General features: G+C 32.7%; 1 protein-coding gene across 1 annotated transcript in view; it reads left to right on the plus strand.

The window, feature by feature from the left end:
* spartin overlaps positions 1 to 13887 on the plus strand; it is a 65967-nt gene extending 52080 nt beyond the window's left edge. The window contains exon 8 of the mRNA XM_072530199.1: positions 11504 to 13887. Coding sequence (XP_072386300.1) covers positions 11504 to 11783 — 280 coding nt within the window. The 3' untranslated portion in view covers positions 11784 to 13887. The remainder of the gene's footprint in view (positions 1 to 11503) is intronic.
* The last annotated feature ends 445 nt before the right edge of the window (positions 13888 to 14332 follow it).

The raw sequence follows: 14332 nt of genomic DNA on the forward strand, positions 1-14332 counted from the left end.
TCTGTTGTTTTTTAGGAGAATTTATTGAAGGTTTCATTCTTGTTGTATAAATCCATTTTTAAATTAAACTTACATTTATACTATTATAATACGATATACTAACCAAACCTATAGACAATAATAAAGGAGTTTATATCTTTTCAAATTGATGATTTTTGATTGACTTAAGTCTTTTGGATCTGACTTTGATTGCGATTGCTGACAGCCAGTGTGAACTAACATGCTAGCCATTATAGTAATAATGACAAGACTGTTATTATGGTTGAATAATGATAAGTGTGGTAATACTTTAGTATTTGAATAACATAGAAACAAAAAATAATGGATTAAGTTGTATTTGCTGAAAAAAGCAATACAAGTAAAATACATCGCTGCAAATGTTTATTACGTATGTACTCTTATAAGTCTTGATTTTCGGCGTCTGGGTCTAGGTCTTCTAAATCTCGGTCAACGTCAGCTGTTGCATTTGAATGTACAAGTTGCTCATAAAAGCTTTTGTACACATCTGGAATAAGGGGTAGTAATTCCAAGAGATCATCTTTCTTGACCTTGGAGATTGCAAGTGGCTCTGTATATTTTTTTGATAAAGAGAGTGCAACCGGACGGCCACGGCGATTTAAATTCTAAATGGAGAAGTCTTCTGTTTCTTGAAGAGATTTTTTATAATAAATCAGTCCCTGTTCCTTTTTGTATCTGAGCCATTTGCAGTCGTGCCATAGAAATTTTCGTTTTTCACTATCTTTTCTTTTTACAAAGACACTTTTCAACGAGGCTGCAAAGTCATAAAAATCATCTTGTGACATTTCAAGCACTTGGAAAGGTTTCTTTTCATTTGCTTATCGTATTAATGTCGCTCAATGATGTGGATGTGATATTTGCATACCACTTGTTTTTTTTTTGTTTTTCGATTACGGAATGATGCGCATCACATTCCATATGTGAGTCGCCTGACACAAGAAATTTGTGATCGATTTCCTCTAACGATTTTTTCATTTGAAGAACAGTTAAGAACATACTTGCTATGTAGAAATTCTTATTTTGTCAACCGCAAATATCCCAGTACAAAACCACTTTCTTTACTTGCGGTGGCAAATTCATAAGCTCATTAAAAAGACACGAAGCAATTTCGTTTGCTCCTCTCATTGCCATCGACTCGTGCCATAAATAATATGAAGAAAAACCATTTCCACAATTGTGTATTGTAAGATTGTAGGTTCAATATTTTCTTTTGTAAAATGAAACCGATGTTTCTAAAAACGGTGTCGGAAGACACTGTTGTAGTTCAAATGTATAGTACAACACTGAGTGGTCTTCCATTGCTATTTTTTTTGTCTTTACTTTTACAAGTATATGCTAAGTCGGCTTCTTCATGATGCTTTATTTGTTGTTCTTTAAATGTATTTTTGTTTTCATCATCCGTGGCGATTATTAACTCCATTTTCAAAACTTCACATTTGTGACATACATCCGTTTTTGCCCACAATTGACATATGGTGAGTGAAAACGTAACCATTTCGAGAGGGGTTAGACAGGGCTGTATTCTTTCGCCACTGCTTTTCAACCTGTATACGGAACAAATATTTCTAGAGGCACTGGAAGAGTACAACGAGGGCATCAAGATTAATGGCGTACCAATAAGTAATTTTCGATATGCAGATGATATACTGGCCGATAACATCAAAGATTTACAGATGATGCTAAATAGAGTAAATACAACTGGCAACCAATTTGAACTGAAGATCAATAGAAAGAAAACTAAATTTATGGTGATCAGTAAAAAGAACATTCAACATATCGACCTGAATATTGAAGCCGAATGTATTGAAAGAGTACACCGATATCTGGGATATACAGTAAATGATAAGTGGGACCCAGACGTAGAGATTAAGATCCGAATTGAAATAGCAAGATCCAAATTCATCAAAATGAGAAAGCTCTTAAGCAACCGCCACCTAAGCGTTAACCTCCGATGGCGCGCCACGAAATGCTACGTATCCTCCACGCTACTTTACGGAGTTGAAGGATGGACGTTAACAGCAGCAACTTTAAAGAAGTTAGCGGCTCCATAAATGTGGCTGTATCGACGCATACTGAGAATACCTTGGACAGACAGAGTGACCAAAACAGAGGTATTAAGACGAATGGGTAAAGAGTTGGAATTGTTAACAACTGTTAAAAGGAGGAAAGCGTCATACCTGGGCCGTGTGTTCCGTAATGATAAGTAAAGTCTGCTACAGCTTATCGTGGAAGGCAAGATTGAAGGTAGAAGAGGTTTGGACAGAAAGAAGAAATCCTGGCTGAGAAACTTGAGAAAATGGTTTCAAATACCAGAAGCTGCGAACATAATACATGCGGCACAAAACGGAGAAACCTATCGTTTGATGGTCGCCAACCTTCGGTAGAAGACGGCACATAAAGAAGAAGACTACCTTCTTAATCTCACGTTTTCGCTTAATTTTTCCTTTAACAGTAACATATTTTTTACCAGTGTTTCGTTTTTTCTTTCTGTTTTTAGTTTCCTCGCATCAGGCTTGAAAATCTGCAGCACGTTCTCTTGTTCGTCAATTTGCTGATTAATTTAGTTGTTACGCTGTTGTACAATATTTTTATTGAGCATGTGTGTACTAGTATTCTGAAATTTGTTACTCCTAGTGGAAGAAGCAGCTTCAAGGTCGCTGTCATCACTTTCATAATCAACATTACTTTCTTTCATTTCAAATACTGGGTCGGCATCACTATCATATCAATCACTACTATCTCGAAATTCCCATTCTTGTTGATGTCTATTATCTGAAAAGTAATATCACATTTTATAGTTAGACCTACGTTTTTGTAATATTTCTGTTTTATTTTATTAATAGTAGAATAGTAGTCGTTTATATGTGACCAGTGCACAATAAAAATAACGTAATGCTGAATTTCTTGATTAACAACTTCAAAATATTAATCTGCACACTCTGTATATAACGAATGACCACTATTTAAACAATGATTGATTTTAAGAAACACAACTAATATTACACATAAACTCAAATTTTTGCAATAAAATTTATTTTTACAGATAAAACAGTTTAAACGGTAACATACCATTATTTTTCTCCTTAATAATCTTCATAATTCTTTTACATCTTTCTGGCATTTGTACGTTCGCAAAAATACAAGTACAGTGGAACCTCGATTATCCGTCAGGGCACCGGACCAAGGGTATGACGGATAATCGAAAAGACGGTTAACAGAACATTAATAAAAAATTCATAGTATAACTCTCAAATTTTATTTGTAGGTTTTATTTAAAAATATAAGAGGGATTTATGTTAGTACAGTCGAATCAATTTGATTTAAAATATTCCGAAATCTTTGTTTGTTTTATTGTTACTTCACATTTTGCAACGGCTGAATTTCATAATCGATGTAAAATCATCAAATCTACCTTACTTGCTTCTTTTTGTCGAGAATACCACTTGATGAATTGTTGTATGTGCGATGCAGCTTCTCTAGTTTCTTTACGCAAATCTTTGTGAGTTGCAATAGCATCATCAACACCGCCACCATCAAAGTCCCTGTCAGCTTCTGAATCAGTTTCGTTCGCCTCTGTTGCCATTTTAGCGATTTCATCATCTGTCAGCAATCGATAGCCGTTTGCGTCCTTATCACAAATTAACCATTCGTTTATGTCATCTTTGGGCAACGAAAACAAAACAGTTGATTCAGCCATAACTTCATTTGTTACCGCATCACGCTCGGCTGTCCCGGGGCATTTTCATCTTGAGTTGATTCAGGCCATAATTTATTCCACGCTCTTTTCAGCGTTACTTCCGAAACATCAGCCCAAACATCCACAGCATTGTCGACTGCGTGTTTTAAATTGTATGATTTCCAGTATTCTGGCAAAGAATATTCCTCTTCTATAACTAGGTTTTGAATAATTTTTTTTCTGTATCTTCTTTTGAATGTTTTAATGACCGAATGATCCATTGGCTCTATCAATGATGTATTCGCAGGCAGAAAAGAGCACGTGATATTTTCATCGTCACTCCGCAGCATACCGGCTTCAAGATGAGCAGGTGCATTGTCCAAAATGAGAATCGCCTTTGGTGGCAAATTTTTTGCTTGCAAGTATTGTCGAACGTCCGGTATAAAAACTTAAAAAACAAGACGTTAGAAAAATAGATAAACAAATTTTGGTTTGCAGTACATACCTTTTTGAACCAGTCAGCGAATATTTCCTGGGACATCCATGCATTATTTTGTGCGTAGTAGTTAACGGAAAGCGCGTTCATATTTATTCCCTTAAAACAACGTGCTTTTTTTGCTCTACCAATCAATAATATAGGAAGGCGATGGTCACCACTTGCATTTGAACATATCATTGCTGTGATTCGTTGCTTTTGCGTTTTAAGTCGTGGTTTATATTTTTCAGACAGTGCAGCGAGTGTTTTCGTTGGCAATCCTTTGTAGTTTAAACCAGTTTTATCCACATTTAACACTTGATCGCGTGTCAAACCATATTCATCGATCATATCTTGAAACTTTCTTTTATATTCGTCAACGACTTCAATACTTGCGGCGCTCAATTTTTCACCTTCGATTTTCAGTTCTCATATACCGTGGCGATTTTTGAACTTTTCCAACCAACCGCTGCTTCCTTTGAATGAAGGATCGCCATTCAATTTCATGTTGAAAAACAACGCTTTTTTGGCAACAATTGGTCCAGATAAAGGAACACCTTCGCTTCTTTTTTGAACGAACCACAAATACAGAGTGTCGTGTCGTGCCGTGTTGAGTGATTCATTTGTGGCTTTTTTCATTGTCTAACTATGTTTCATCCGGCCATCCAACGATTCCATTTGCGAAGCATACTTTTCAATTCCATCAGCATTTTTCTTTAAATCATTGATTGTTGTTCTCGGAACATCATAGTTTTTGCTCAATACGACTAAGTGACACAATCAATGTTAGAATTTGAATCAAACTGAATTATGTTGACACACATATATTGACTGTAATAATTATTGTACTCTGCGTTTTTATTTTCGGCTTGCGATTCTAAAAATGAAACTCTAAAAACACGGTATCATTTATCATTACCTATTTAAATTGAAATTTAATCCAGAGCCCTGAATAAGAACAATAATTATTTACATAAAAAATGCGGTAGTGGCATAACTGCACGTGTATATTTCAACGAATTTCGTTTGGCTTATCGCAATGCTCAAACAAAATGAATTGATGACTAAATTTTTACTTATGTTGTCAATATAACTTATGTATGGACCCTGACGGTTAACAGAGGTGACGGATAATCGAGGTTCCACTGTAAATACAAATTTTTATCACTGATAAGCAATACGTGTTTGTTATTGTAACGGGTCATAAGGAATTAAGTCAGCCTATCCTTGGCAGGTTTAAATATACTGTTGTAATGTTGTATTGTACCGCTTGCCGCGGTAAAAAAGACTTTAGTCAACATACGTCCGTTTGTCCAAACAGAAATGGTTTTACACGACTTGCGTCTATTAGATCAATAGAGGATAAAGCTGTTAGAAATACAATAGACTTATGTCATTTGGATCACAATTAAATTGATTAAATTCCATGTCGCCAGTGTACTTAAGTCAATATAGTCAAAATTTGACTTATTCCATTTTCCTCCAACATTAGAGAAACAATATGGTATTTCCGATGTTATTCATGCTGTAAGTCTTGGAGATATGATAAATATGGAACTAAGAACGAGAGGGTACCACGTACAAACGGCGCTGTTTTTTATGGTAGTGGATGAGACATTTAGATGATAAGGGCTCCAGCAAGATGCAAGACAACAAAGATACAAGAGAAAAAAGACAAGAAAATATTAAGAGAAAGAATTCCAAAAAATATTGAATGCCACATTGCTTTCAACCAGAAAAAACAAGCAAAACTGATAACAAAAAATAAATAGTCAAAGAAATACCCAGGTCTGGAGGATAGATTTGGACTTCCAAAGCGCACCAAAGAAGATCGAATACAAATTCCAGGCCATTTTGAGCTCTTCAATTGGTCTTCCTGAGAGTCTAACTAGATTGACGTTGTTCTTGCCCGATTAATATACAAAGCAAAAATTCTTGGGCCATTTGGAAGAACTTCTAACTTGTTAGCTTCTATCAGCCGGTAACACAACAAGAAAACCACACGTTTATCGGAAATCGATTGTTAAAGATGGTTCCGCCTTCACGTCGTCAACTCTAATAGTGAACAGACTCCGAAAAATAAAAGCGTCGAGAAAAAAAAACGCACAATATTAAACTGCGTTATGTGATAACAAACTCAGTATAAAGGACAAGAAGAAATTCAAGAGTCTAGAGTAAACCTAATTAAAATAATTTATACACTGAGAATGTAAACAAATCTCTTTTAAATTGTGAGATATGCTGTTCTCTAAAATCGCATTATATTCACCGCACATGTCTTACAACTTTATGCAGGATACTTCAAAGCGCCTAAAAAACTATAAGACCGATAAATAGGAAATTTATTCTGGGCGGTAAAAAAATTTTACAAAGCTAAATTGATATGTTTGAGTATGTATATTAAAAATATTGTGTTTCGTAATGGAATGACATTAATTAATTTTTAATGATATGATCACGACTTTATATCCTCTTCAAACTGGAATTTAGCAAACTGAAATAGCTGAGATAAGTGTCAAAATTCGATTATGGTGGCGTTTTTGTAAAAGTGTAATTCACGTCAAGCGTAAAGCTGGATGGGCTACAACTGCAGCTCCAGATACATTTTCAGTTTTTACCGTTAGAGGGTAACTAACAATTACAGTACCAGAATTGATTACCAATTTTCACCTTGAATCAAATCTCAACAGCTATAAACTATTTATATGCCAAATTTTTCATAGAGACAATCGCGCTGAGAGATTACTTTTTAAAACTGCAATGAAAATTATTGGGCTGCTGTTTTATTTTCAGAAAAGAAGCCGCAATAATATCATGACGAGGAAGAATGATGGATAGCAGAACTGATCTCGTATTCCAAATCGCTTCCTATCATCTCAACAGTATCTTGATATCATTCTTCAACATATCGTTCCTGTATTTGCTGGAGCTTTTGTCCAAAACTTACACTGCACGCATATTAATCTTTGTCTATATATCATACGCGTAGTAATAAACTGGTTTACTAACCAGGAAATTAATCACAAATTAAAATGGAAAATCTAGCGGTTGGCTGTATACCATAGCTTCAAAAAACTTGACAACGAAGTAAAAATTTCTGATGTATGATGGTGCATTTTTATTAAAATTTTTAAAAAATTATCCAAACGGATTAAAATTATCTTTAAAACGTTTTCAGTCCAGTCGGATCATAATCAGTAAAACCTAGAAGTAAGTATTTCCATGTTAAAATGATTAATTTCACCCCTCAATTCTCAGTATGAAATTCATACCAATTGGTTGATAAATTTCAACTCATTAATATAAATCCTGACATTACTATCCATTGGTCTGAAATCTTTTTTAACAAGTCCATTCACTCTCATATAATTTCACCGATACTAGAAATTCTCCATTTATGTCTATCTTAAGATTTCTTTTTGTTTAACAATAAATTTTACAAACAACCTGATGTCTAGCAGTGGGCCTCTTCTAGCTGATGTCTTTATGGATCACTTAGAATCCAATTACATCATGAAAAACCCTAAAATATTACATTCGTTGCTATATGTTGATGACTGTTTAGACTTCGTTTCAGGTAATCATGACTCAGCTCACCACCTACTTCTTAACTAGAATCTTTTAATGCCATATATTTTCTATATTTGTCTATTACCAGACTCAACGACCAGTTTAACTTTGGTATATACCGCAAAACCAAAACTGACCACGTTATTCACTCTTCTACTCACCCTCTATCTCATAAATTTTCCGCTTTTAGAAGTTTTATTGATAGAATATATACTATTCCCTTATTGACTGATGAATATAATAAGGAATTAAACATTATTAAACAAATGGCAGTTAACATTGGGTATGACTCTAATATCATTGATAAACTAATCCGGAAAAGAGAATCTAAACTACTTCAGCAATCTGCTTTTCTTCCGAAATCATCTCATTCTTATACTGACATGTCATTGCCGTATCACATTTCTATTATAACGAAAAAAATCAAAACATTTTATTGAGTATTTCTGAATATACTCGCATTTCTTTCAACGAGCAATACTCTTTACACAATATTCATAATTTAAGATAAAAATACACTACACTAGAAGTTGTCATAGACATGAGGACTAGCCCCAATTACGTCAATCGTCACTCCTCCTTCAATCGTGACTTTTTCCCTATACATCGTTACCTTTTTTTTTAATATTGCAGTAATTTCCGTTTTCTCTTTACAATTCTCCTACTTCATTACCTACCTACCTTCCAAACTAAACACCTACTAATATTACCTAGAGACTTGTTCATTTTGTCATTCCTTCTCCCATATCTTTCTTTTACAACCTTCATCTCCGCCACAATATTTGATTTATTTTAACTTCCCACACCCCAGATCTAATTTTCATTTCTATGATAACTAACAACTACCCTAATTCATTTCTTCGACACTATCACTTTTGTTCTCGACTTTTTTCACAACTTTGTAATATATATATTCTCTCTCAATATCTTCTCCCTCCTTCAATTTTCTCATACATTTTAACAGTTCGTCACTATAATTCTTTCAGACTATCCTTGCACAGTCTTCAGTTCTCGACAACTTCCAAATCAAACCTTTTACTTATTTTGATTCATTCTACTCCCATACTACAACCTATAGTTCGTCCCAAACCCTTCTTTCAGTGCGTCATAGTTGATCGAATTCTCTCTAACACATTAAGCTAGAAGTGACAGAAAAAAACGTGAGTCTGTGATTATTATACATAGAACTTAGAAAATTATTTATCGTAAAGCTAATTCTACTTACGGGTGTATAATTGGTTGGAGTTTAGAATACTCTAAAAATATATCCAATCGATGATGCGCATAAATATAATTTGACGCAGAAGGTCTCGATTTTGACAGTACTTTCACAACGTCAACTGATAAAATAATTGTCATTCCAGGTTAGTATTATCAGACATTTTACAGTGAAAATTTAATTTTGTATTTATTGTCACAAAAATATTTTAAATATGCCGAGATACATCGAGAAAGAACAAAGACTAATATTAAAATTATTAAATTATTTTCAATTAGAAAAAGAGGGATTACGATCCTGCAACTGTCAAATTTAACTAAAATGACATGCAATAATTCTCGACATTCTTAAAATCCTATATTATGTTAAAATTAGTGACGCACTGAAAGAAGGGTTTGGGACAGACTGTATCTCCCATACATACATTTTCAGACACACCTAGCTATTTGGACCGTTTCGTGCTGTTCATTCAAGTGTACCTGTATCCTTCAATCAAATAATATTGCCTTTTATCGTATCAAAATTTATAATTTCGGATATATTAATTTTCGGTCTCTCTGGAATTTAATTGCTAATTCACAACCTCTGTAATTGACTTAGTATCTCTTGCACTGGTACATAGGTTACATATTAATTAATTTATCTCTCTTTGATACACACATATGTATTTACAAACTTTCTCACACACCCACCCCTCGTCAAAACCATTTTATACAGACACTACCACCACATTTAATACCATATATACATTATAGTTTTAATTTTTGCAAGCTTAACTTATAATTATATTTACAGACATTAACTTATATGATACTACATTGCCTCACAACCTTCAGACACCTCAGTCTTTCTTAGATCGTTATATTTTGTTAGTACATAATATGTACCGTTGTCTCACATAAATATGTAATTTATCCTACTACACTCTCTTTACACTCATTTATAATTCCCCACATAGGCAACCAACCTCACTAAAAATATTCTTCATCAGAATTTTGGATTCCAAAAATTTCTATGGTATATTCCATCATTTTTATATAAATATAAAATCATATGCATCATATGTATTTTATTAAAATTATAAAGTATTCTATTAAATCCGTAAAATAGTTTCGAAAGACAATTTCATTTTATTCTATTAAAGTTTGTGACGTCATTGCTCACTTGTAAAATTTTATCTTATCTTATTATTATCATTTTATATAATTTTATCTTTATCACATATTTAACTTTGAATACACCTTATTCAGATTAATTTTATTCATTTTAATAATTAAACCAATAATATAATTCATACCTAAATTTGGTTAAAAACTTGTGACTTTTAATTAAGGTACTAGTAGAGACATTGATTTAATATACTAAGGATGGAACCTATGAATAAATACTTGCGTTAAAAGTAGCTGATAACAATCAATGGCCGACTTTTGTTTCCGGAATGTCAGTGGTGTACGAAAAAATTTCTTTTGGTATAAAGTGTAACATTGTAAAATTAAAAAATTATTATTTGTATAACGTAAAAACATATAAAACATATATATTTTACGGGTATGTAGTTGGGCATCGCACGCCACTGATGTGACTGGATGCAAAATATTAAAAATTTAACGAATTTATTGATTCATCAAAAAGAAATACATCAAATTATTGACTTAACACATAATGTTACCTGTTTAACATTAAAATATCGGGTATAACTATATCCTGTCACCTGTCAAATTATCTACGTGTAACGTGTTCTATCCTTAGTATATTATATCGATGAGTACAGATTAGACGGCTAAAATTTTTTTTTTTAAATATACAATATTTAGCCTTCTAATCTCTGTACCTTAATTTTACTTCCTGATCTAATCAGTTGGCTGCTTTCAACCGTTGGACCAAGTTGTCTATTTTTCGAGTAGATATAAATATATTCCCTTAAAGTGATATCCTACAACATACACCTCATGTCACCACATTTTAAAAATCTATTGTTTTTCATTCAACGACTCTCAAGATCTAAGTCTTTACCACATGCTAATTAGTTTAAGCAGTCAAAATTTTAACTCTTTGTGTTAATCATTTTAACGTGGAAATACTTCTAGTTTTCATTGATGATGGTCCAACTCGACCGAAAACGTTTTGAAAATAATTTTAGTCCGTTTGGATAATTTTTTAAATCATACATCAGAAGTTTTTACTTAATTGTAAGTTTTGTGAGGAAATTATTGTATTATTTCCAGCACATTTCTCGAATATTAATCCAATTGGGTATATCTGGAACATGCTTGGAAAATGACTAAAAGTGCTTAAACGTATTATAGTTATAGATTAATTTATTATAGATTAAGTGATTTTCTAAAGGATTTTAAATAAAGCAGAAAATTTAGGTTATTTAATGTATTCAATAGTCAACCCTCATTACAATTTTTTTCGATGCCTCAATAATTTCCTCTTGTTTTCTTTGTAGATACCATTATTTAATTTATAAGATGAAATCTGATATATTTCGCCTAATCAAGTCTAACTTTAGTTTCTAATTTTTTGCTGTTTCTTATTTTAGATATGGATACCCTGCAAGTACTCTAACAGGTGATACTTTATCAACAGTTGGTAACGTGTATAATATTGCTCACAATGCCAGAATTATAACTCCCAAAAGTCTAGCAAAACGAACTGGGGCCGGTGTAATCTATGCTTATTCAAGTTCTTCTAAAGCTAGTACCTCTTTTGCTAACCCAGAGAACGCTGCCAACACAAGGGTGAAAAGAGAAACTGATAATGAAATTGAAGAAAAAATAACTGAGGAGAACAATGGACAGAATCCAACAAAGAAAGGCTAGATATTTTGATAAGATAATGCGGAGAGGGAACTTTAAATTAAAATCTACAGATATATGTGATAACCAAATTCGTTATTAATTTATGTATTTTATAATGATATATTTTGTATTGTACGTTTTCGTTTAAAATCATTAACTTGGTTGGAAATATCTATTAGAGTTTATCCGTAATTTGTTAAGGAACTTTTCAAGCTTAATATCATGAATACTCAATCGATTAAATCAATCTTTCAATTCCAATTCCTAGCTTTTATTTAGTATCATTTAGCATCATGGAGCGTATCAGAATGTCAGTGGAATTTCAAAAAAGAGCTTAGTCATGTGCTCAACCTATTTTCAGACAAATATTCTCATAATGCTATATTACTTCCTTCTTCTATTCATAAATATGCAAATGAAGTTCGAAGAATCTCGTTACAAACTTTTCACAATAAAAAAAGGAGTCTAGTATTAGTCTAGTGGCAAAAGGTTAAAATATTTTTCTCTCTGTCCCTTTACTTCTCTGTATATTTTTCTAAACAATTTTTTTACCGGGTTCGTAGAGAAAGAGGTAAATATTATCTCCATTGCTCTAGCGCTTTCTAGCAATTATTTCTCTTACTCTTAATCTCTCTCGCAAATCTCTCTATATCTATCTCATCTCTCTCTATCTCTAAACAATTTACCGTTTCCGCAGTGAAAGATATAAATATAACGCTTTTTGTACTTTTTGTTAGCTCTCTTCTCTCTCTCTCTCTCTCTCTCTCTCTCTCTCTCTCTCCACTCTCACTATGCTCTTTTCATTCTCGCTCTCTTTGTCCCTCTCTTAATATAATGTGTTTCTCTCACACATTTATTTGTGTTATCAAGTTATACAAATAGATTTCGGACAAATATCGTTCTTGTGAATTTTCAAGGTGGTACTCTTGTCAAGTACCGCCTTTAGTTTCTGCCAAGTTATCTGAGATTAGAATGATATTACCAACGAAGTATATCGATGTTTTTATGTTAATTCAGCCGAATATCTTAAACGCATGTACCACGATGGCTGTGACGAGTTTTAGTAACACCTTGTCGTCTTGCCTGACATCTATTTCATATTTTGTTTCCTACTCTCTGTAGCTTATAGCCGTGGTGCGTTTTTGAAGATATTGTAAATCATTTGGAAATATCTGTATACGATTCTGCAGTCATTTAACGCTTTCAGAATTAGTCTTAAGTTCCACAGTGCGAAATGCCTTCAGCAAAACTAACGAAATTTAGTACCAATAGCCCATTGTGTCCCAGAGTTTTCTCAATCACGACCTTCAGATCTTCTAAAACGTTGTTTGTTCCACACCGTGTATGGAATCTAGACAATTCTGGTGGTTAGTAGAACACTTCTTTCGAGTCTTATTCTAATAACTATTCAATTTAATGCATCTATACAAACTGTAACAGTATACAGATGATAAAGCAGATTAATGGTTTTGTAGTAGAATCGTCAGTGCATTATTCCAGTTTGAGGATATTTTATGTTGGTCTAGGCATATATTAAAAATATTGTTTTTTGAATTTAATTTAAATTTAATTTTAATGTGTCGTATTATATATGTTTTGTATTAGTCAGTTTCATTACAAAAATCCTTAGATATATTTTATATCTTTTGAATCGCTCTATAAACTAAATATTTTACTTACCAGTATTTTTATAAACTTTTAACTTTTTATTAGACGCTGCTGCTCAATTCTCTTGTTTGTATTTTTTTTTTTTTAACTCAAACAGTTGATATATTTTGAAGACTATGTTAATCTCTATATTTTTAGCTATATTATTATATATATTATATTTTAGCTATATTATTATTAGTTTTATATATAATTTTCCAAAAATCATAGCCTTAACCGACTAAAGAATGCGGAAAGTTCGGACGAATGTGATATGAAGTAACATTAATTCGGTAGATCGCTGTTTTCTATTTATTGATTCGGTTTGGGAAAATGATTTTTGGAATATCTTTTCTGTTGTGTGTTTACAATATTTACATATATAAAAGGGGTAGCTGTACATTATTCTTGAAGATTTATATTTTTTGTAATGTGATGTTTGTTACCATTTTAAAGGGTTAATAAATAATGAATTTTCTTTTCTCATCTTTATTATTTTTGGTACAGATTATAAAGTGGAAATAATGTTTTTTGTAATATCCCAAATATTCTATAAAAATACTTTTTGTAGTAATTATAGTCTGGCAAATAATAAGTGAAATAACTCATGAGCGTGATCAGTTAGGTTTTTGGTATCGTTCAGCTATCGCAATGAATGTTACCAGAAAGCGTGTCAGTAGCGGGGAAAATATGAGTATATAGTCAGTATATATTTAGTTTTCTCAGAGTTATAAGTACATTGTGTGTTAGATATACACATATGTCCAAAAGTTTGGAATATTGGAATATTCCATCTTTTTATTTATTTTGACGTGACAACGTCTTAAATTAGGTTGTGGCTCGGAGTCATTCATGAAAAAGTGTAACGCCCGCTCACGTCTGTTACAGTGAGTCACCGAACGAGAGAGAGGCCCGCCGGACCG

The sequence above is a fragment of the Diabrotica undecimpunctata genome, chromosome 4 (genome assembly GCF_040954645.1).
Source record: "Diabrotica undecimpunctata isolate CICGRU chromosome 4, icDiaUnde3, whole genome shotgun sequence".
NCBI lineage: Eukaryota > Metazoa > Arthropoda > Insecta > Coleoptera > Chrysomelidae > Diabrotica > Diabrotica undecimpunctata.